This window comes from Pomacea canaliculata, linkage group LG1 (genome assembly GCF_003073045.1).
Source record: "Pomacea canaliculata isolate SZHN2017 linkage group LG1, ASM307304v1, whole genome shotgun sequence".
Lineage (NCBI taxonomy): Eukaryota > Metazoa > Mollusca > Gastropoda > Architaenioglossa > Ampullariidae > Pomacea > Pomacea canaliculata.
In genome coordinates, this window is record NC_037590.1 from 8,617,212 (window position 1) to 8,640,919 (window position 23,708).

The 23,708-nt window shown below is 43.8% G+C and overlaps 2 protein-coding genes across 3 annotated transcripts; both read right to left on the minus strand.

Moving 5' to 3' along the window:
- Positions 1-1,188: 1,188 nt before the first annotated feature.
- LOC112573870 lies at positions 1,189-16,400 on the minus strand. 2 transcript variants are annotated; one of them, XM_025254536.1, is made up of 9 exons: positions 15,938-16,400; positions 5,813-6,127; positions 5,303-5,475; positions 4,789-4,956; positions 4,399-4,594; positions 3,898-4,047; positions 3,305-3,598; positions 2,806-2,953; positions 1,189-2,541 (listed from the first exon to the last, which is right to left on the minus strand). In XM_025254536.1, the coding sequence occupies exons 1-9, from the start codon at positions 15,956-15,958 to the stop codon at positions 2,126-2,128; spliced, it is 1,881 nt and encodes a 626-aa protein (XP_025110321.1). In that variant the 5' UTR covers positions 15,959-16,400; the 3' UTR covers positions 1,189-2,125. The 2 variants fall into 2 exon arrangements, with proteins under 2 accessions (XP_025110321.1, XP_025110314.1); XM_025254529.1 differs by lacking the exon at positions 15,938-16,400 and adding an exon at positions 6,282-7,367.
- A 3,344-nt stretch (positions 16,401-19,744) lies between these two features.
- On the minus strand, positions 19,745-22,694 carry LOC112565592 (testis-specific serine/threonine-protein kinase 6-like). Its single transcript, XM_025241139.1, has 3 exons — positions 22,192-22,694; positions 21,613-21,906; positions 19,745-21,344 (listed from the first exon to the last, which is right to left on the minus strand). Exons 1-3 carry the CDS (start codon positions 22,297-22,299, stop codon positions 20,880-20,882), a joined length of 867 nt encoding a protein of 288 aa, XP_025096924.1. The 5' UTR covers positions 22,300-22,694; the 3' UTR covers positions 19,745-20,879.
- Positions 22,695-23,708: the final 1,014 nt, after the last annotated feature.

The window sequence follows — 23,708 nt, forward strand, 5'->3', positions numbered from 1 at the left end:
TTTAGAAAAGGTCGCGTCTGTCGTTTCGAGCGAGGCAGATGTTTTCCATACGGAAGGACATTTATAATTGTTACTGTAATTTGATGTGGCAGATGCTCCGCTGTTGCACACAATAGACTCACATTTTAGTGAAAATGATTACATGTCACAGCAGAGTGCGTTAAATTGGTTGCTTTGTGTCATTTCTAATTACTTTCAGGTGAGAATCGAGATATATATATATATGTTTCTTCAGTCATCGCCTCCGACTAATTTTTATTATTATTGTAGTGCGCTTTCCCCACGTGTATCGTGTATGCAAGCTCTGCACATGAAAAACCACAAATAACAGGCAACCAAACAAGAAACATAAGCATTTATGCTACATGGTGGATGTGTCCGTGCGTGATGGTGGTGGGGAAGTGAATAAGTGGATAGATAAGTCGAGTGAGCAGGGTGTGTGTGAGATAGAGAAAGAAAGAGATCTTTAAACTGCAGCTGTTTGTGAAACAATACACTTGCAAAGTATGCATTTTGGAATGGAAATACAATCTTAGCGAGGCAAAAATTAATAAAATGCCACTCAAGCGTCTAAAGGCAGTGCTACGTCGCTCTAGTGTTATGGCGCCATCTGGACGTGACTGTTTGCTAGGAGCATAAGATTCCATCAGACTGTTTTAACTTTAACAATGTAAATATAGTTTTAGTGATTAAAGACAGTCTCTCGCTTAGAGTATGCTCCTTATAGGAGTGTGAGTATGGGCTATACAAAGTTTGCGTTTATTTTTATTATTTTCTTTCATTCTCATTCACCTTCAAAGTGCAATCATCCCCATTTTGAGTCTTTTATACTTGTCTTCTCTTTTTAGTGTCGATTGTTTGCTGGCGAACCGTTTCCTCGAGGAAAACAAAGATTTTAGAAGTAAAAATACTTGTCTACGACTGGCATAGATTTCTCAACTCAGAATAATAATTCTTTACTATTGGCATGTGCCATATTTTGCTGTTGATTTGAAATCTGACTCGTACCGTCACAGACGCTATGGTACGCATGTACCACCATCATCATCCACAAACACTGATTATCACCACAAACACGACCCAGAAGTCGCCAATATAGAGGCACAGTCAAAACATTAATATATGTCCAAAACATATGTCAGAGACTTGACAACACCGTACAAATAAGTAATCAGACGACTATAAAGGTACATTTTGAGAATCAAAATTTATTTGAATAATCATACGTATTGATGCGTTGACCAGCATTCTACTTATTATGCAAGTAAACAACACATCAATGAGAGCAAATTGATTCGACTGGGAAAAATGTCAGCGCAGTTCAAGCGGAGGTTTGCGACATAACAATGCTCTGTAAAGTCAAAAACAACTGTCTTTTGTCGAAGGTAAAAGGATTTTACACAGGGTAACAGTACAGCCTCCACTTAATGCACCATTGTGATGATTCATTCCCAGCTTAGCTTATGATTGTTGTCATGTCACGAGAGCGCGTGAGAACGCTTCCTCCTCTGAGCGCATGTATGCATGTGTACACGCGAAGTGTTTTTGTATGTGCGTGCGTTTGTGTGTGTTTGGGAGCTTGAACGGTTAACGAGTTAATTTAACGTCGGGGACGCATTAAGGTGGGATAATAAATATACTCCTCAGCTAAGTTAACAATAAATTTTGTAATAATTACGCAGTACACAGGGTGCTCCCCCTGAATCCCCCACTCCCCTCTACCCAACAACAGTCAAGTGCGGCGTCAGAGTAATTGGCCGCAAACAGAAAAGTCGCGAGCAACTCACCCAAGTCACCCTCAGCCTGCAGGCTATACACGACCTACGTCATCGACCGATCCAAACGTCAGGTGTGCTTTGGGTTCAGTTAGACCACCTGTCAGGTAACGGCTTATAGTGACATGCCGGTGTACGGGAAGGGTTTAGAGGGGATGCGATTGCATCGCCCTAGTCCCTCCCAGCTAACATTATTTTCTATAACGTCAGCCGTTGAGGGTACAAAGAGAGAGGAGAGGGTATGCCTTTAAATGTCATATAGCAAAGGATGGAGCAAGAATGAGTTAGTCCTTTACATTGGACTCTTGCTGGCATCGAAGGAATAGGGAGGGACAAAGAAAGACAGTTAATCATTTGACTCGACTGGCTCGCAGCTGGTCGTAGCGCTCGATCAGTCTGTAGTACGGCACGAGCTTGGGCTCCACCGGAGGGGGCAGCTCCTCCTGCAGCTCGAAGGGGTCGACGACTTTCGTGGGCATTTTGAGGCGGTCGTCGATGAGTCTGAGGATGTCCGTCCTCTTGATCTTCATCAGCGCTTGCCGCAGGTCCTCCACGTTGGCCCTGGTGTGATAGCGCTTCCAGCGTTCCAGAGCGTGGCGCGACGCCAGCGCCACAGATGCGCGCGCACCCATCTCGGTCAGGTGTAGGAGGTCACGCTCGATGGTCTCTGCCCCCCGTTGAGGGAAGAAAGTCAAGTTCCGGTACAGCTGTACCCAGTCCCGATCGATGTGTGAGCAGATGATTCGGCAAGCGTTTTCCACAGGATCTGAAGGATATTTGAAGACGTTAGGTTTAAACTGGTTTTAGCTCTCTGTAAGGCGTAAAATGATTGGATGAAAGGAATAAACTGCATAACCAGCAAATTCTTCATTGTCAGACTATCTGCCTCTTAATCGTTTGTAAGTCCCGTTATTTTCTTTGTCATTTTTTCACTTTCTACCCAAAGCCCTCTGTCCAAAATAAAATGAACACCTCATACATAATATGCATGCATATATGCCATAAGCAGGTAAATACTTGCCACGCTCACCTTTGACCTTGGTCTTCACCTTGGATGTTTTCGAGGCTTTTGTGTCAACGGGTACATTGTAGTACAGCTTCTCTACGGAGTCTGTGGCATTTTTAACCAGAAGTATTCGTCGGGCCAATAGAAGGGCTTGGTCCAACTCCTCAAACTCCTGAAGACATATTTCAACAGAATTTCGAAAACTCTAGAGCTTTTTTAAAAAATTGGTTTCTGCTCCCTTTTCTTCAGCAATTTCATCAAGGTTGACGATTTTTTTCCCTATTAAACTCTCTCCCTCCCTCTTTCATTCTTTCTCTCTCTCTGTCACTCGCTCGTTCCCTGTATATTGCTGTTATTATTCTACTTGCTTTACTTGTGAACAGCGTGTCTGTATACTGATTACTCAAATATTCATAGACTACTTTATTATCTGTCATTTAGTATCTGACATAACCCTGAAATTCCAAGGTCCTAAATGCCCCAAACCCTAAATCCAAAAGTTCAGGGGGCGCCAGTGCGTCACCTCCTCCTTTCGCCCTCTCTCGCTATCCGCTTCTTTCAGCTCCTCGCGGGTGGCCAGGATATCTTTCTGAGTTTTCTCCAGCTGCGCCATTTTGTCGTCCACCCAGCCCAGCTTGTGACGCAAGTGCGCCAGCTGCCGTTGCAGGGTGGGCAGGCGGTCCTTCAGTTGCTTCAGCTCTGACACCAGTGCCTCGGGGGTCTCTGTGGTGGGCTCCAAGGGTTCCACCGCACTCTGTTTGCGCAGATTGTCTCTCCGCCGTTCCTTGAACTCTATCTCCAGGTCCACCTCGTTTATCTGCGCAAAAGGATGGGAGGAGCTTAAAAAGATTTTTTTTATCTATCTTGTTTTGGCAAAATACCTCGCTACCTTCATGGCCAACTTCTTGGTTATCTATTCATATCTCTAGCTTCCGTTGTGAAACGATGCTTACCTGCCCCTGATGATCGCGTGACATTACCTCCCTTGAAAGTTTCTTTTAGTACATTATTACATTTATTGTTTTTTTTTTCTCCCTTGGCATAGGATGAAGTAAGACAGCGATCGTGCCCTGATAGCCAGTCAAAAGACCTGCCTACAAATGGCATCAATCTTACCTGATTGACAAGAAAAACCTCTTCGATCCGAAGGCTTTCCTCCTTCTCGCGCATAGCTGTAATCTCCTGGGCCAGTCTCCTTTCTTCAGATTCCAGCTGATTTACTTTGTAAGTCAGAGAGTGGCATTTCGTCCTCAGATCACGAAGCACCTGAACACAAACTTGCAGACATGTAGCTGACTTGTCACGTGACAACAATTTTAATGTCATCTAGAAAAATGAGACTTAAATTACTTTCTTTTTACTACACGATGGATGTCACTATAGATGTGCTCTGTAAAGGTTTGTTCAATGATCCATTCCTAAACTAATAAGAAAATAAACCTTCATTAAATATTTAAAATTTTTAATATTTTGAAAAGAAATTTTAAATTCCATTAATTATAGAATGAGAAGATGGCAAAAAACGTTTCATCGAAGGAGAAGGATGAACATTCTATCAAACCATAGGAAAAAAGTGAATAGACAGTGCATTCCTCCCCCACCAGTCTGTGTATTTACCTTAATTTTGTCTTCTTTAAGTTTCTCCAGCTCTATCATATCGTTTTTTACATAGGTGGTGTAGTTCTCGTCTGTCTGTAACCACGACTTCATCACCGTGAGCGCGTTGCGCAGGTGTGTACTGGCATCAGCAAACATGACGATGAAGAGGAGCTTGTTGATGTCACAGCGCGAGCAGAAATTGGCGACAGGTGAGCTGCACGAACAAAGATGTCCAGTCATCAGCACGTGACCCTACCTGTGTGCTAATACATTGTAAGAATGTACTAAATAATACTAAGCAGAAATAAACTATTTTTTATATTTTATGTAGGTTTTTCTTAAATGCGTAACATGTAAAGACTTTGCCGTTGCCCTTCTTTGTGGTGTTGCTGTGACCCCGGGGCCCACCTGAGCATGTTGTGATTGATGCCGGTGGTCTGGAACTTCTTGTAGAGACTGCGCGCGCTCAGTAAGCTGACCTCCACCTTTTCGCGCCAAGAGGTTATCTGTTCCGTGTAATGGGCAGCTGTCTCCAGGTAGGAGTCTGATTCGGCCGAGTAAAAACTGACGCAGTATCTGTCACGTGATTAAAATTCATGTATCAGACTAGACATTAACATTATTCATTCAACATTATATCTATACCAGTGGTTCTTAACCGGGGTCGGTCTCAGGGGTTCGGCGGAGCCTCCGCCACGGAGGTCAAGACACACCCGCATTTCGTGATGAAGGGTTCGATGAATGTGCATATGGAACTTGTGGGTTCGGTACCTCAAACAAGGTTAAGAACCACTGATCTATACTGCTTAATGTCTGTGCATGGTGATGGCAGTTTGCTTTCCCGAGAATACTGCGGGTGTGTTAGCTTACACCCCAGCATGCACCCCACCCACCCGTCCACGTCCCAGCCCTATCTACTAACCTTGAGAGATTGTCCAGCAGGCCCTGACAGGCATCAATCAAAGGGGTCAGTCTGTCCGGCAGAAAGGTCATAACCCTCGCATAAATTTCCTTCAAGGCTGCTGGGTGCTTGGCGTCGTCCTTGTAGCGCTGAGGGTTCACTGACTGTTTGATCAGCTCCTCCACCTCGGAGGCCTGCCACCAACCAAACAAAGCCCATCAACAAACAACACGAGTAAATGAGTGCCGCACGAAAGTTCTCCACGTAAGACTTTTGATCACGTGACCACTAATACCAAGACAAAGAGGATTTGAGTGTCCACATCCTAATATTGCACGATTTATCAATATTTATATAATCTGGTCATTAAGAAAATAAATAACATTGTACTAATGATCATCATCATTATCATCGTCGTCGTCGTCGTCGTCATCATCATCATCATCAACGGATAACCACTGCTCTAAGGTTTCGTATTCGCAGTCGAGTGGCGGCATCCTGCCTGACCCCATCTCGAGCAGCGATGCTGACCTTGTTGAGGTCAAGGATCCACAGGGCCCTCATCAGCGCCTTGACGGAAGGCACGTACTGCTCGGCATCGCTGTGCACAGTCCGCTTGTCCCCGTAGTAGTCCCGCTCCAGCCGCGCCAGCTTCCTTGTCACTGATGCTATGCTCTTGGAGACAGCAGCCCTCACTTCCTGCAGATTGCGCGGGGGCGCTGCTGGCTGCAGGTGACCTTCGACCTTATTCCTCCCCAACGCCTTGGCCTTTGCCGAGTCTGCGGGCAGTGAGAAGGCCGCCTTGCTGACCAGCGTGGGCATGCGATGTTCCAGCACCGGCCGCAGCTGCACACAACACAGTCACGTGGGAGACTTTTTTAAAAATATTAATTTATGTAACAGGGTTATCAAGATGCACACACCTTTCTCTCTTTATTTGCACGTCCTTTATTTTTCTTTGGTCATTGACTCGTGTAATTTACTTAGAAAATTGTCCTACCTTTTCTTTAAGCTCCTCGTTTAAAGGGTCTTTTTTCTTGTTCCGATGTTTTCTTCCTGCATTTTTACAATGAGCGTTGCCTTTCCCTTGGTGTCTGATATCAGACCTCCCTGCAATATTCTGAGTGCTACTGGCAAAGAAAGCGCTTCTCCGTAGAGGAAGTGCCAGCGGAAAAAATTTGCTGGGACCTACGCCATCTTGGAATCGACAGCGCTTGTAAACTTTAGTGTCCAGCATCCTGACTTTGACAACTGCCAAGAATGGTTCTTCGTGAGCGTCACATGCTCGTAGAAGTGTAAACCTTAGCGGTGTTGGTTTGTCTCAGATCCCTTCTCTCCGTGATGGTTTTCTGTTCTGGTGAAGGTTTTTTCCCTCCCACATTTTCAACATTACTGTATACTACATACGTCTAAAGTTGCATCACGATGTAGTTGTTGCTGTTTGAAAGCACAGAAAATGTCTCCGTCAAAGTTTGTGTCATTCCACCTCAACAGATACGACTCCTAACACGAGAAAACACCGCTAAGGTCAGTTGAAGAGCCGAGGTTCGTTAAGGTGGTACCGAAAGCTTCGTGTGGTATGCTCCTAATTCAGCGGGTACATGTGGCGGGTGGTCGCGCACAGCCCCGGATACCCGGACTGTCGATTTGTAGCCTCTCTTCTACAGCCTTGCCTTCCAGCCTTGCAGTCAGGTTGTTAGTGACTCGAGCTCTAGCCGAGGGTTTTGACATTCTCTCAGCGGTGTCTTGGCTGACCAAACACACTTCTGGTTTCCGGGTTATTTTGAAACTTCTTGTGGGGATGTGGGGAGGGTTGTGGTAAGGGCAGTGGTGGTGGTCGTGGTAATTATAGCGGTGATGGTGAATGTAGAACACATTTAGTTCACATTTAAAGCTTTCATTGTGACCCTGACCGGAAGTGACGAAAAACATCGATAACCTTTGTTTCTCCGGCTTTTACGGGAACATCATGCACCTGGCAGGTGGCGAGGGGCTGGTGTGTCATGCTGATACATGATTAGCAAAGTCACCTTTATCATGACAAACAATAATGTATGGTTCGCAGTCAGTAATAACCTTTTTTTTTTGTAGGGGAGGGCCATTTCTTTTTGCATGCCGACTGAATGTGTCGCACTTAAATTGAAGCAGAAGGACGGGGCATTGAAACCAATCATAGATTGTCGACCTGGAAAAAGGTTTGTGGTTAGGTGCGTCAAAAGCCACCTGCGGGCGTCACACTTCGGTCTTGTGTTTTGTTCCGCAGACCATGTACTGGAGGCTGTTAATCAAGGAGACGACGAAATTGAAAAACCTTGTTTTGCTATTGATGCATGCTGGGAAGAACAAAGTGCTCGTGTGTTCTCGATCGTGTGCATTCGTGTGTGTGTGAGAGAGAGAAAGAGAGAAGTAGCGTGTGTGCGTGAACGTGTATGGATGTGTGTGTGTGAATTTATGTAAGTGAAGATGATTCCAGAAGCATGTAGACAGTATGATTACTTTTCTGACAACTCGACTGTCGCTTAATATTTTCTTTATGTCATTCAAACACTACAATAGAACATTTGCTTGCTTCCAAAAAAAAAAAGTTTCCTTGCTTCAGAAAAAACCCAAAGTCTTACTGTTCCAAGGATCGATTCTATCATATACAGGAATACACGGAAGGCACTAGAAAAGGGCGATTTTTTTTTAATACAACGAAATAATTTGCTATAAACTTCCTGACACGATCCAGAAACAGAGAGACATTTCTCTTTATGTTGTTTTATACACGACTGTTGTCTGAAGTGAATTGAGCACTCATGTCAAAATTTTCTCTCTCTCTCTCTCTCTCTCACACACACACACACGAGAGAGAGAGAAAGAAACGCGGAGACTACAACATAAAGAGAGATAAGGTTTTATTCAGTATTCAGACTTGCAGAAATTCAGTTACCAACTCGTCTGTTTGTCTGTACTTGGTAATGACCAGGTGTACACGGCCATCTTGTTTTCGGTTGCCGAGGCGTTTACTGAGATATTTATCAAACAAACATCAGGATGCCTGCGTAGCAAGGGGCGAACATGGCTTGGTAATGGTGATTTTGTGTCTGACTGCTCACTTTGTTTCCAGACGACCAGCGACAAACTGGCGGACAATGGTGGAGCTGTTTACGAGTAGAAGTCTGTGGTGCAGGCAGGTGGGAACATAATACTGAGGAACGACAATGCCTCAACATGATGGTAGAAGTGACAATGTTCATTAACATGAAATGGAGGAGCGGCGTGGTGGGGTAGCGGGTATAATGGGTGGTTCAGAATTGGGACGGAAGGGTAAAAAAGCAGCAGAAATCAGACAAATCAATAAAATATTATTTTACGCGAGGACATATGCATAATGTATTCGTGTCATTTATTCGTTTACTCTCTTTCATTTATTCATTCATTCCCTTGGCTGGTACAGGCTTACAAGTATGTTGGTCAGCAGGAACGATCGTCGGCAGAAATGGAAGGTTCGTTTGGCTAGACACAAAGGGGCTATATGTATGTATGTAAGTATGTACTCCGTACTAGGAATAATTAAAATTATTTGTTAGTTTGGTAAGCTTCATGCGCTGGATTAATCAACACCAAAGAATTTTTGCCGACGACAGAACAGGTACACCTGACGGTTCGTCGGGTACTGTATGAAGGACAATGGTAGCTTCTATTTCTGTCCAGGTCTTCCCCAGGAAAAACAGATGTTGTGTGTAAGCTGCAATTGGAAGGACTAGTAGCTTGAAGTACCGTTGGGAAAAAAAACTGATTGCGCGCAGCTGCATTTTGAAGTAGGTGAAACAATTGAACAGCTTACAGAATGTTACCCTATTTATATGGGATTGATCACTCCTTTATCGTACCTGTAAGTCAGACGGGGCAATAGTATCCGGCACTTGTCTACACTGTCAGGAAAGTATGAGAATATTTGCACAACTCAGTGGAGAGTCAAGAACTGAAGCTGATGAATTCGTAAATTATTTATACATCAAGCACCGTGGGGAAATATGCATTGATTTCACAAAAAAAGAGAAAAAAAATATTGGTGTGCATGCATGCATGCACATTCTCCTGAAAAAACACACGCACAGACACAGACAGGAGGAAACAGGAAATAACAGGACAGGAACTCGTGCGTGTGAACGAGTGAACGACCTCTGAAACTCCCCCACCCAATTGCCCTTCTCTAACAGTCAGCATTGTTGTAATTTTCACATGCTATAATCTATCATCAGCAACGCCCTCAGGTCTCTAATCAAGCCAGTCACGCCCATTAGCCTATGAATGATGGCGAATGCTTCGGGAGAGCTTTGATCTGCAGTCAAAGGTCACTCTCTGTTGGCAAAGAAATACAACGGTCTTATCTTGCACCATAGCGAATGCCCCGATAGATAAGCTGGATCCGAATACGGGCTTTCAATTAATAAGAGGTGTTTGGCAGTGTATGGTCAAACGTACTTTTGGACGGAAGAAGCTTGATATGGCGACCTGGCTGAGCAAATCCGTCCAGTAGGGGGCATGAGTGTACGGGTGGAGCTGTTTCTCGTAGGGGCATGCGTATACGAGTGTGGAGCAAAGTGAAGTAATACATACTCTCAAAGGTGGAGTATAACGCTAGCTTGTCATCATTAGAGAGATAATTGTACATTCTAGGTTCAGATCTCACCTCAAGACACAGTCATTTCAAAGTAAAAACAAAAATGAACAAAGTGGCATGTCCAAGTAAATGGAAGAAAAAAGGAGTCATCGTCAAGCTTCATCAGTCCTGGCAGTATCATTCCAAAATTTAGTCTTCCAGATGCAGAGAGTTGGTGCCTGATTATTCTGGTCTTGCTGAAACTCCTACACTTCCACTTTCAGCCGATGTCTTGGAGGCGTGTTTAATTTAAACTACACTAAAGTGGACGTTAGGTACCAAAAGCCAGTTCCCCACCGTCGACCCAGCGATCGGGGATGGGTACCTGACTCCATATTGTCGAAGGTAAGGCAGCGAGGGAGAAGAGATGGACACCACCCTCTCATTAAGCTGGCCCTGAGAAATGTCAGGTTTCTTACATCTCCTTCCCTAACGACCTGAAAAGATTAAGGAACACCTCAACGCTACCTCCCTTCTGTTATCTAGGTTAGCTAAAGTGCGTAAAAATTAAAAAAAAAAGTAATGTAATTTTAAAGTGTTTGTGGATATTTACTGATCGAAATTGCTGTCTGAGAAGGAGATTTTACTTTCGAGTGTTTCACTTTTAAAGTTATACATTTCTCAGTGTCAAGATAAAAGTCCACACCGTAAATCAAATACTCTTGCCACACAAATCCCCACAGCCTGCCTCTTTCCACGGTAAAAAGAAAACAAATTCATTAAATACTTGCACATTATTTGCTTGCCAAAGTAATACAAATCCTACCAAAATCCTCTGGTCAAGTAAGATTATTCACCTACAGCATGCACGTTCGTAGTAATCAAATACACAGTCTTATCAGTGTCACCCACCCACCCTTTCCTACCCACCCCTTCCTCACCATCTTTCGCCAGTCGTGGGACGAGTCATTTCAAACTAAACGAAGTCTCGATACCACGATGTATGATGGTGGCCTTCCCTTTGCACTTTCCGCTATTGGTATTCTTATGCTCTCTGATATTACACGGAATAATCGCACACGTTGCCATGGTCAACAAAGTCAACAATGACGAACTGTTGGTCCTTAGCAACGACCAAACGGTTATTTTCACCATTTTCTAAGACCGCTGAACTCGTTGCCAAAGCCTCAGGGTTCGATTAGTGATGTTTCTCCCTCCCTTCCCCCCTCTCCCTCGGTGTATTTGTTTTTAGAGCCTTTGAAAGTTAAAAAGCACTGGCAGTAAAAACGACTCACGAATTATTAATTTGTGCACCGGCCACACCCGACAGCATGACCCTTACGACAAAAGGAAAATAAACATTTCATAAAAGTTGGTTGCCAGAGATTGCATGAAAAGATTTTGATGAAAGAAAATCAAACCCGACTGATATCGGACACATCGGGAGTTACTGAACATATGTGCTCGTGTGTGTGTGTGGAGGGAATATTGATATTGTTTATGATAGTGTTGTAAAATTATCTCAATGAGTTCGATCTGTGAACAGGTTAAAATTATTTGTTCTAACGATTTTCTTCGCCTCTTGGTCTGTCTCATAACTTACACCTGTATGGACTAAAATTCCTTTAGTTCAATCTGTCTTCTTAAGGCGAGAGGAAAGGGACGTTTAGTTTTTTCTCTGTTTTCCTCTATCATATTATCGAGTGATCGATGATGTCTTTACACCAAAGACTGCTGTGTGCGCAGATATCTCTTCGCTAGCAATTGCCTTCGACCATTTCCGGTTGGGGAGTTGTTGATGTGGAATTGATGAATTTATTATAGGAGCCACTGGCAACAGGAAACATAAATATAGGATGACAAGCGTGTGCAGAGAGGTGCAGAATTGACGAGAAATAAACGCAGGTAAATGTCTTGTATTAAAACGTCTTGTATTTTTTTTAAACTTTTCCCGAGACCAGAAGACATGAAAGAAGCTAGCCTGGAAAATCATAAAACTGTTCACAGAATTTCGTGTATTTTGAAGTAGAATCGAAACATTTTTTTCCTGCCCTCTCCCCCCCCCCCATTTTTTTCTCTTTTTCCTTCCCCCTCCTTATACGGTCAATACACGGAATCTCGACACTGCTTTATCAACGAGTTCAAACTGTGCAGCTGATAAAGCCTCGAGTGTCGTTTACAGGGGCTATAAACCACTTTGCAGTGTAATGTATTTGTTTTCGATTTACCACAAATGTTGACTCACGCAAACGGCACCTAAACCTGCGAGCAGCTACACGCAATGGACAGGGGAAGCTACTACAGACAGCCAAGGGAAACTACTGTCAAGCACATAAATCACACTCGCGCCTAAATTAGCTATTTACATGTTCTTTCCACAAAAATCCAGAGGGAAGAACTATACATCATGGTCTGAAAAAAAAACTTCAGCTTTGAATGATAATCGATGATCTGTTCGCTGTAGGAAGCGGTTTTCTTTCTCTTTTCTTTTTTACTTTCTTCTTTTTTAGAAGAAAACATTCATTTGCTAATGTGTCTCGGACAACAGCACGTTTTACATTTACATTCACCTGAGTTGTGTTTTCCAGGTGTGCACTTGACAGTGCTTAGCAGGTCAACAAAACTGTTTTTATTTTAATATTTGGAAAGGAAAAAAATCACTTTCTCTAAAGTGTACTTTGCTGAAGGTTTATGTTTATTTTTAGTTCTTATTGTCCAAAATTAGAAAGTCTTCATTATTCGGAGTTTATAGTTGTAAAGTTTGCGATTGTCCAAAGCTTAAGTTTTCCAAAGTTAAGGTTTGCCGAAATCTTACATTTTTTTTCCAGAATTAAAGCTAAAGATACAGGCACATCCAGACTCGAATTGGCAAATGTTTTCATGTCGATCCTAACTCAGTGCTAAAAGTTTACCACCAGCAAGACAATCACCGTTCCATTGCACAAAGCTTGAAAAGAGTTCCAGGTGTGACATCTCGATAACTTTTCATTTCCCCAGATTCAAGAGCTGTTGGATTCTTCAGTCCAACAGTCTAAGGGTATATATATATTGCACAGTATTCTAGCCGCCATACAGAACTGGATGAGTGACATTCTAGCAATGAGACAGAGAGACAGCTAGGTCTTCTGCCAGCAGATATGTACCCACTGACCTTCCTTATGTCAGATCACAGGGCTCGTACAGAATTCTAGACAAAAAGTCGATGATCTGTGTGTGTGTTTTCAGAGTCTGGCACTTTTATCTGTAGCTAAAATAGCCATGATGGATTATTGGTTTGTAAGCAACGATGTGTAAGCTTAGACAAAGCAAAGGTTTTTCAAGCGGTACGGCTGTTCCTTGCCGCTGATCCCCCAACATGTTTCACAAAATCAGTATGGGGACAAAGGTGCATTTCTCGACATTGTTGGCTGAAGACTAAGGTCAGTTTAGCTGAATGCTACGATCGAGCGTCGGGCATTAACGCCAACGTCAGTGGTCTTCAGTCGAGAGAGAGAAAAGGCTTTTGGTGCGAGGTTACATCACGCTTAATTTTACGACTTTTGACCTTAGCGCCTTTTGTATCCTCCATTCACTCGTGCGCTGTTTATTTCTCTCTATATATAATGAACATTCGCTCGCTCGCACGCGCACACACACACGTGAAGAGAAGAAGATAAGGTATTATTTGTTCATGCTCCATAATTCTGATCAGTGATGTTATCCCCACGTTGTCTGTTTAATGAAAGGTTAGCTGACTTGGGTTGGTAGTGACGGTATTTACCGATTGCCGTTAGTTATGAGATAATCGGAAAGTAAAGTTGGTGTGTGATATTGTTTGCAAAAACAGAATTATGTCTTTAGCTATGCCTCTGTCCCTGTCTCCTTTGTGGGTTTATCTGTCTGCCTTTATTTTTTTCTATTTCGGACTTTTTTTACCGACCTTCGACTTCTTTCTCTCTGTCTTGTTCCGTACACTGCGTGTCTTTTTTCTGTTTCTACTTATCCGTTTGTCTATGTGCTAATGTGTACGCACCTTTGCACACATCACCAGTCATGACCGTTATAACCTGCTCCGCACTTGCTACACTAAAAATTTTTGAGTGTTTTTCCAGAGCAGAACGCGTTCCTCCATCCTCTAAGTCTGAGCCTACCTCACAGTGCCACATTCTAACACTTACTGAAGGTATCCAACCTCTTTGGCGAAACTCTTCGTGTAGGACCACGTGAAATGATTCTTGCCAGTATACAATGATCATGGATTTGAGCTGTACTCTAAACACATCAAAGTTCCACCAAAGAGCACAAAAGAGGAAACCACGATACTCGTCTAGAGAGTGACTGCCAGGGCCGGTAATTCTAACTGCAAGGTCTGATTCCGAACCACCGATTCTCTGAACAGAGATATGGAAGTCTGTATCCCCGAACCATGAAGGAAATGTGGTGTGAGTTGTATATGATTAACAGAAAAGGTGAAACACTGCCAATCATTGCGGAATTGCTGTTAGAGCCATCAAACTAAAATATTCATCATTGTCCACAACATTCTGCTTTCAATGCATTCAATGCAGTCCATTAACAGCTTCTGACCGATTTACAGGCACAGTGACTAGGCCATTCTGAGATTCACACAGACATAATCAATCGATAGATAGATAAGTCGATAAAGAAGAATGTGTGAAGGGATGAAATGAGATTTTAAAATATATAAAACGTACATTATTACTATAATTTACTTCCATTGTTTTAATGTGCGCTGACGAATACATGTGTGTGTGTCATAAACATCCACACACACACACAAGGATGTAGGGAGAAAATACATTAGTAAAAAATGTCTATATGAAGCGGAAAGCCGAGTGGTTAGAGTACTGGTGCCCAAACCCGGAGATGTGAGTGTTCGATACCACTGTCGCGCAGCGGACTTTGCCCTCCAGTGGTCCTTATAAATGGGGATCTGATTTCGTAGAGGGTTGGAGAATGTAAAGCAGAGAGAGTGAAGGGAGACAGGCACCACCCTTCACAGAAATTTTGGCCTCTAAAAAAAGTTCGGTCTCTAATACCTCACACCCCACCCACCGAAAGATTAGGGTGTCTACTATCACCATGAATCTGCTCACATTACGTCTTCAAACATTCTTTGTCATGCAATCCTATAGTCAGCGACACTTGACACTCGTCCACCTGGCGAGCGAGATTCGCCTCCATTCTACCTCTACATTACCATTCAGTTCTGTCGGCGTTCGATGATTTCATCTCATCGATCCTTGACCTCACCACGACGGCACAGAGAGAACTGTAGTCTATTGTAGGACAATTTCTCTAGCAGAGCTCTCTCTGGCTTGGAATCGAACTCTTTAGCTCCTTTGATCGCACCTTTCAGGTCAGGACCTTCCAATGTCTCCCTCTATACAGCTCCGACAGACCCTCCTTGACGAATCCGATTGTATGCGGTTGATTTTTTTAAACTCACTTACCTGGATTTAAACACCTCGCAGGTGTTTAAAGTTCCTGTGATCAGTAGTTGTCATCTGGTTTTTGAATTATTACTTATTCTGTAAGTGATCAGTTTGGGAAAAAAGAAGAGGGATGTGCAGTCACACCTTTTACTACACCTTTAACGCTTGTTAAAACAGTCCGTTAAGTTTAGTTCCCCACACTAAAGCCCCTTTTCACACCAAAGTGAGTTGTTGATATTGTTTCTTATTATGCAAGAGATTCAGGTAACAACCTATTGCCAAAGACTTGACTACCTGGGCTTTTTCAATCCAGGTGTCATTTGCGGCGTCTCATCATTTTAAGTGCATATTTCTTTTTCCATTTTTCTATATGTCTCTTGGTATTGAGGATATTGAGAACCAATATTCGGCCTCACCTACCACTTATGAATGTATAAAGTATTTCCAAAGTATATTTTAGTGAAACTATTTACTTGTTAACTAATAATATCGTCAATATACGGAAGTGACATTGATGACGAATATGGTAAACTGTATTATGAGAAAGACACCCTGATACACTCTACCTCTATTTTATGAACACACACACAATCAGTTACAGCAACAACATGAACGATAGAGACATCTACCCACCCTCATAGTCCGTGTCGCCATGGTGCTGGAGGTCTGTGACGAGGTGCTCTTCGCCTGTGAAGATCTGCGCTTCCCTGACCCCGCTGCCAGTCCATCCTGCCGAGGGTCAACAAGCTTCGCCGTCTTCTTCACTTCGGACACCGGAGTCACAAGTCGTTGCAGCTTGTTTTTATCGCTAGTTTCCTTCAGCTTCTCGATCGCCGTCCTGCGTGCCGACTGTCAGAGGGAATGGTTGTTGTCCCACTAGTGCCACACACACACCACTCGCTCTCCCCGCCTGGAAATAACTCCTGCTGCTTCTGAGCCTCGCTGGGAACTCTCCTGCACAGAAGGCGCTGTTTGTTCATGATTTTCACTTCTTCTTATCGGTACGCCACTGCTGGGCGGGTCTCGTGGTTGGATCGCGTGCCATTATGCATGCATGAAAAGGCCAGACACGAGTCCAATACACACGTCTTGTTGACTGTCAGGACAAGCAAGCTGTGGTCGTTTCTATCCACAGAATGATTGGCTTCCTGTGTGACAAAACGCAAAGCTAAATCGGGTAGAGAGGGAGAGTGGGGACAAGGGGGAGAGAAAAGGTAATTGGGGAGAGAAGGGTGGAGGTGGTGGGGAGGTTAAGTGTCGAAACGATCGAGGCCAAGTAGGGCGGTTTCTTTCGTCGGGCATGAAAGCCGTATAGCTGTTATTAAAAGCCATTTAGTACGGGTGAGTTATGTGCTTTCTTGAAAAGAGAATGTTCTTTTCTGGTTCACCGAGTAAATATTACGGTGCTAAACGTTTGTATTGGCACCCGAATAGTCAAAAAAGTACGTTTGTTCTCTGTATTGTTTCGGGATGATTCCACGCACTGTGCATGTTAGAAACCTAAAAATCCTAACGACCGCTTTGTCTTTCTTTTTCTCTCACCTCTCTCCCTTTCTTGCTCCCATGCTGACCTCTCTTTCTCACCGGGACATATACATATGTATGTTTTGCCTCAATTTGATCTTTAAGTCTTTCTAATTTACCCATAATCAGTTATATACACAGAGTATGAAGCCGATGGTCAATAAGAGAAATGCCGATGAAATATTTTATTACACGACAAGACAGAGATAGAGAGAGGGGAGAAATAAGAGTACGGGAGGGGAGAGGTGTGAGTTTGAGGGAGGGGAGGAGATATCACATGGACTGTTGCAGGCAAAGGACACAATAAGCCTCTTTCAACTTGGAGCTTGCACAATGCGCATGCGCATTAAATCTGTTGTATCCTGCATGCGCCCTTGGACTGTCTAACGTCCAACATAAAACGGACACAGCTGTGGACCTCCCACAGCAATCATTGAAAAATTTATGCAATAAAGATGAAAACGATCACAGGGAAAATGGGATGGAAAAATGAGATTAATATGCAAAAGAGTATAATATATAATTTCCATTAAGATTTTTTGTGCAGTCTACCGAGACTCATCGCAGGAATTAATCCCCATGCACTTGACATCTTGCTGACATCTGTTTGTTCAAATGATAATAGCTGTTACTGTTACATCATAGCTGCTGGTCATAACAATCTAATAACATGACAAACGCTATCCCATTCTGAAACATTTTTATTTAATATGGAAAAGGTTTTCATGGTCACATATTTTCAAATACATATCAAATAAATTTGCTGCTTGTGTTTGTATTTTTTGCCATTATTGAGACGGTTAGCACACAGCGATTCAAAATACAGCTTTTTATTCCATTTGAGATTCTGCTTAGAGCTGTATTTCATTTTTTTAATGCAGATTTTTTTCGTTTTGAACAGTTCTGAAAACTCGCTAGCTTCGTAAATAATATTACAAAATCATGTCGCAGCTTATATCTGGTCCACTCGTGGCATGTCGCAAACTTTTGACACTAACAATACGAAACTAAAAATCATGGCAACCATACATGAAGTGGTTCTCAGTGCCCAGTACAATCACAAACTTGTATTACTGGACTGCTGGCAGACGATTTTTCCAGTTAACTACTCAAACAAGTCAGCTGTGTACAAAGCTTCGGGTTTATTCACATTTCAGATTAACTACTAAAACGAGGCATGTTTGTACAAAGCTTCCGGTTTGGTCACATTCTTTGTTAAGGTTCGCCGAGACTAACCGCGGAGAACTCCGCAAGAGACTTAGCGTTGGTCTTGGCAGACAGACAAGCTCTGTAGTTCGTGGAGAGGTCCATTGAATCCGAGTGACAATATCCTCCGGTTAACATCCTCTCTACAAAGAGCTTTTTCAGATTCCTGAACAAAGAGACCTTGCAAATATCACGGAAGAAAAGTGTTTGTGTTGTATGAATTATTTTAAGTAGTGCAGCTAGCAACGGAGCCACAAAACATATACAAACCACAACAAAACTCGATACATGAAGGCTTGATCATCACAGCTTTGTTCTTGTACTTTGTGTAGGAGGACACACGTGGGTATAGTATTTGAATGTTGTGCATAGCAAACACTGTTCCCTCTTCAAATAGCCTTGAGCATCATAAAAACAGCACAAGGACAATCTCACATGTATAACCATTGGATATGATGAGTGGTCGTGTCGGTCCTCCAACATATCAGAGGTCTGTATTACACGTTTTACAGACATTCGTAGCTGTATCATAAAATCGCCAACAACTTCTTCCAGTGGAATGGAACTTGAAAGAATACTCCCAATAACTTTATGACTTCTTGCTACTATTCCTTCCAACATTATGCCAGGTGTTCACTGACGCATACTAGTGCGGGGGACCTGATTGAGTAGAGCAGTTTTGATGAGATTTTGTCGTGCGTTTTTATTTTATTTTCTATGAATAGTGTGTTTGTCGTGTATATTAAAAGTTCTGAGTTTTGTGAGTCGATCGCCCATTAAAATCGCTGAGTGAGAGTTTTGTTTGCACTGGCTATAGGAGTCAATAACTGTGAACATTAAGTGAATGTGAGAGCTCCAGCTCCCGTGCAGGTGACAAACAGGTTTGTTTATTCTCCAGTGAATGCTGATTATTAATACTTCGCCATTGGAAACGGCCATTTTAAATCACCACAACAGGCTATAACTGCTATGTCTGCTTCTGGTTTTCTGGCTGAGGTATGAAACAGCCAGTGGTAAAACAACAGTTTCTAAGAGCATGCCTGAACTTGTGAAAATATCCTGAATGGTAAACACACACACACAAGTTCAGGACCGAAATGTACACAAACAGGTTTCTTTCTGACTATCAGCGGTCGTGAGAGAACTACACTCCTTAGAGTAAGACCAGGACTCACTTCTGTCCAGAATTTTCACTTAACAAAACACACTAGAAGAAATTCAGAGTAATATGGTCTATTTAGTGTACTCATACAATATCGGTATCATAATTTTATGATGGAAGTTATGACCTCTGTTTTGTTTATAACACTAAGTTGACGAAAAAGCACAAACACTATTTCCTCCATAAAACAACAAAAAGTCTGTTATTAAAGCATGTACGACGATGAAATAACATGTCGATGAAATCAAGAACGGACACCTGAGTACTTTATGCTGAGAAGAGAAGAAAATTGTAAAGCAGATCCGGGCCATGACATTACAGAACAGAATTTAACCCAAAGCATGATGATGTTTTCTGCTCCACAGAAAATTGTACACAGAGGCAAAAAAGGCGAAGTATAAAATAAGTTCATATATGCTGAAAGCTTCTTTCTTGAAAATCTTGTCCTCATCAGTTCAGACATAATAAAGCATGCACGCACACGTAAACACACACATAAACACGCACAATGCACCTACGCCCGCAAACACAAACACACACACATATAGTATATAACCGAATATTTAAACAAACAAAAATGCATTAGCAGAAGGAACAGCGGCTGAGCTCCCTGAGTTGATGTTACAAGATGAAATAATGCGATGACATGATGAAAATTGACGAAACGATAGTGGCAAGAAATTTATTTGTCTTGAGTTCAGAATAAACATGGCCCCGTGCCGTCTCAATGGCGACTGTATAGTTCTTGACAATATAACTAAAATTCTGTTTTCAAAAAATTGATCCATGTAACACACATGGACTTGCGGGCAAGCTTGCACCCAGAAATCGCTGAAGAATAAATAGGAAGTGAAAATAAGAAGAGACGACATGATGCTTGATGACACATTACCTGCTGCTGCAGCGACAGATAATCCAGGCTGCAGCGCTGTAAATGATGTTGGCACAGGAACCAATCATGAGGAGCCAAAAAGTTGCAGGCTTTCAGTTTTAATCTCAAGAGGCACCGCACGACGTCGGCTAACAGAAATTTTTCAGCCGAGCTATCATCAGACCTGCCAGCGAGGCACAGGAGCGTCAGAGACCCCCTCCCAATCCCACCCCTCTACCGCCAGAAAACAAAATCAAAGAAAAAGGTCCCGGGGTAGTGTGAGAACTAAAAAATACTTTACTACGTTGCGTATACCAAAGAGAAAACAACAAAAGAGAAAAAAACAAAAAAAAAAAAAAAAAAAAGTTTCAGCATGATGTGAGGAGGGGAAATAATGACATGCATCCAATGGTCATGTGACTCAGCTGTGTGTGTGTGTGGAAGTCGTTAGACTGTACTAGCCGTGGCTCGCAACCCGATGGCGGGGATTTGTTTTCAGCCTGAGAACAGACCGGCTACTTTGACCCAGGAGGTCTTGGATGTATGGGGCTGAGATAGCTATGATTAGCACTGAGGAGGGAAAAAAATGGAGCGTCTACAGAAGGTCTGATGCGGCTTTTTTATTTGGACGCCCGTGCGTGCCTCATCGGGACATTCTTGAACATGTCGGATGCGTCACATCGCACGATAGATTCCCTTTTCCTCCATATCCTCCACCTACTCCTCCCACCCCTCTAGCCCCTGGGTCAGAGGTTAGAACGCAAACCGGAAGGAGATGGACACTACCGCGTGAGCTGCAGCAGCAGCAACAGTTAGTCTGTGGACAGCCACCTGCTGGAGATGACAGCGTGGATGTTGAGGCGGACAGCAGTGTTGGGCTCCAGCATGGCGTGGATCAGCGACTTGCAGTTGGAGGGAATGACGTCGACCACGCTGGGCGGGAAGATGACTCGACCCGACAGCTGTCGCTGCAGCGTCTTCTTGACGTTGGCGTCGTGGAAGGGCATGCAGCCTGTCACCATGACGAAGAGGATGCAGCCCATGCCCCAGATGTCGTTCTGGCGCGGGTTGTACGCCTTGCCGCGCAGCAGCTCCGGAGAGGCATAGGCGGCGCTGCCGCAGAAGGTCTTGCTCAGGTCATCGTCGGACTCCACGCTGCGCGCGAACCCGAAGTCGGTCAGCATGATGGAGCGGTCACGGCGGATGAGTACGTTTTCGCACTTGAGGTCGCGGTGACATAGGTACTGGTCGTGCAGGTAGCGCACGGCTTCGCTGATCTGTCACATCAGAAGGTTCACCGTATCAGTGGATGCTGTGCTGTCACGTGCTGGGTGTTTGGTTGTGGTGACCAGGTGATATGGTTTGCGAACACAATAATAATGATGAGAAAAAGAATTTTATCTCTTCAATATGGTCTGGGATAGTGTAGTTTCTCTCTCTCTCTCACACACACACACACCTCTCCATCCCACTTCCCACACTCTCACCACACACACAAACACACCTCCATCCCACTTCCTGCATACTCGCCACACACACACACACCTGTCTGAACATGCGCTTGCTGTCGAAATCTGGGATGGCGCCGTTTCGCTTGATATGCTCCAGTAGGTCGCCACGCTCGGCCAGCTCCATGACGACGCAAACAAGGTCGCGCGTGTGGATGATCTCGTGCAGCGCCATGACGTGACGGTGCTGAAGGCGCAGCGCGATGGACAGCTCCCGCGGCAGGAACTTGTTGACGTAGTCAGGCGCGGCCTTGGAGCGGTCGATGAGCTTGACCGCCAGGAGCTGCTTGTCGCTGATGCGTTCCGTCACGCGTACCTTGGCGTAGCTTCCCTGTCGACACGTCACGTCACGTTGATACTACGTCCCATTCCGCTAGACGTCACACTAGCACGTAAACCTTCTCTCACTTCACAAACATTCGCATTGAACCTGTAGGTGATATCAACAGAAAGGGAACGCCGTGTCTGGTGACCGGTCCACGTCTGAAGCTGGTTAAGGACATCAGCGATTAGTTTCATGTATTAGCTTTAAAGAACAGGAGTCCCAAACCATAGTTCGATAGAGGCTTGGTAAGTAACGGCATCCACACCTCGAGGGCGAAACCTTAATACTTACCTTGCCCACTTTGGGCCCAAGTCGGTAGCCGCGGTCGTTGAGAATGGCGGCAGCATCTACCATGTCACGGGCGGAGCCGCAACGATGTTTGGGGTTGCTCTGCGCCATCGTGTCGCTTTCGGACTCTGGCAAGGCCACCTGATGCGGGTCCTAGCAGCTCAGGTGCACGGCATTTTGTTTCATTGTGATGGAGGACTGCACGGCTGCTAGCACAGCAAGGTCCGCCGTACCAGCCGAGGGGTGACTGTCGTGGTGGTCGTAGTGATGCTGGCGATAACAGTGGCAGAAGACAGCCACTGTTCATGGGGGTGTTGATCCTACGACCTACGTCTGGTGGTAACGTGGGGCGATGAGATGGTAATCTACCAAAAGGGTGATCTTGGACGAAACGGTAGTTTTGCTATTCTCACTTCCGGATGGGTTTCTCACACACAGAACACACTGATAGCTGACCGGAATGAACTTAAGTAACTTAGATGAGTTCAAGGGAATGTTCACAAGTGTTGTTAGAAGTGTTGCGGGGGGGGGGGGGAGAATAATTAAATGGTTGACATTAAGTCTCATAAAAAAATGGCACCAACAACTTTGCTTACCAATCATATTAGGAAAAAAATAGAAGAAAGAAAATATGTCCACGGGAAAGGTTCTGAAAACTTAGTACTTTTCTAAAAGAAAAAGTTTCCCTCTAAGAATGAAGTCAAAGGAGACTAATCAGAAGAGACAAGAAGGATCAAATAAAGAATAACTCCGTTTAGACTAAGGTATCTGAAAAAACCAGTATAGCTCTCTCCTTGTAACCTTTGAAATAATAAACATTGAAATGCTTTTTGTAGGCACGCGTGAAGTCCTTTCCTCAGAAACTGACACAGTGGCCATTTGTCCTAGGAGAGGTTGCTATCGTAACAAAGTTGTCTAGTTTTCAGCAAAAGAGGAATTTATAATAATACAATAAATATTTAAATAAGAATGACTGACAGTTTAGCCTCAAAGGACTGATGACTCACTTTGTTGATATTTGAAAAGCATAAGGTTAGAGCAGGAGTGCATTCAGAAATGCAAAACGAGTAGGAAGTTCGGCTGGAAGGCTTCATGGCAGGCTGTAAATCTGTGGATAGAATGTCAAACTTCTTCAAGATTTGTTGCTCAGCATTTACACCCAACAGGCAATCTGACCTACACCTCTATGGCAACGCTGCCTTCTAGAGACCAAGTAGGAACGGCTGTCAATAATCAAACAGAATGAGAAAGGATTTGATGGAAAAAATGTAAGCAACAACCAAGATGGCAGACGCATGGGCAACGCACGTGCAGAAAATAATGAGAGAATAGCTTGCAGGAGTCATGACAGCGTAAGCTTCTTGGAACAAATCGAAACGAAGCGAAGGACTTCAAGAAGGGCGACTAAGGTCGAAAGAAATGCACGGCATACTGTAGAGTCAACGAGAAGTGAATGAAACCATTGGCCAAAAGAACGAGGAAGCCGGTCAGCTTACTGTTCAGATCCCGCACGAAAGAAG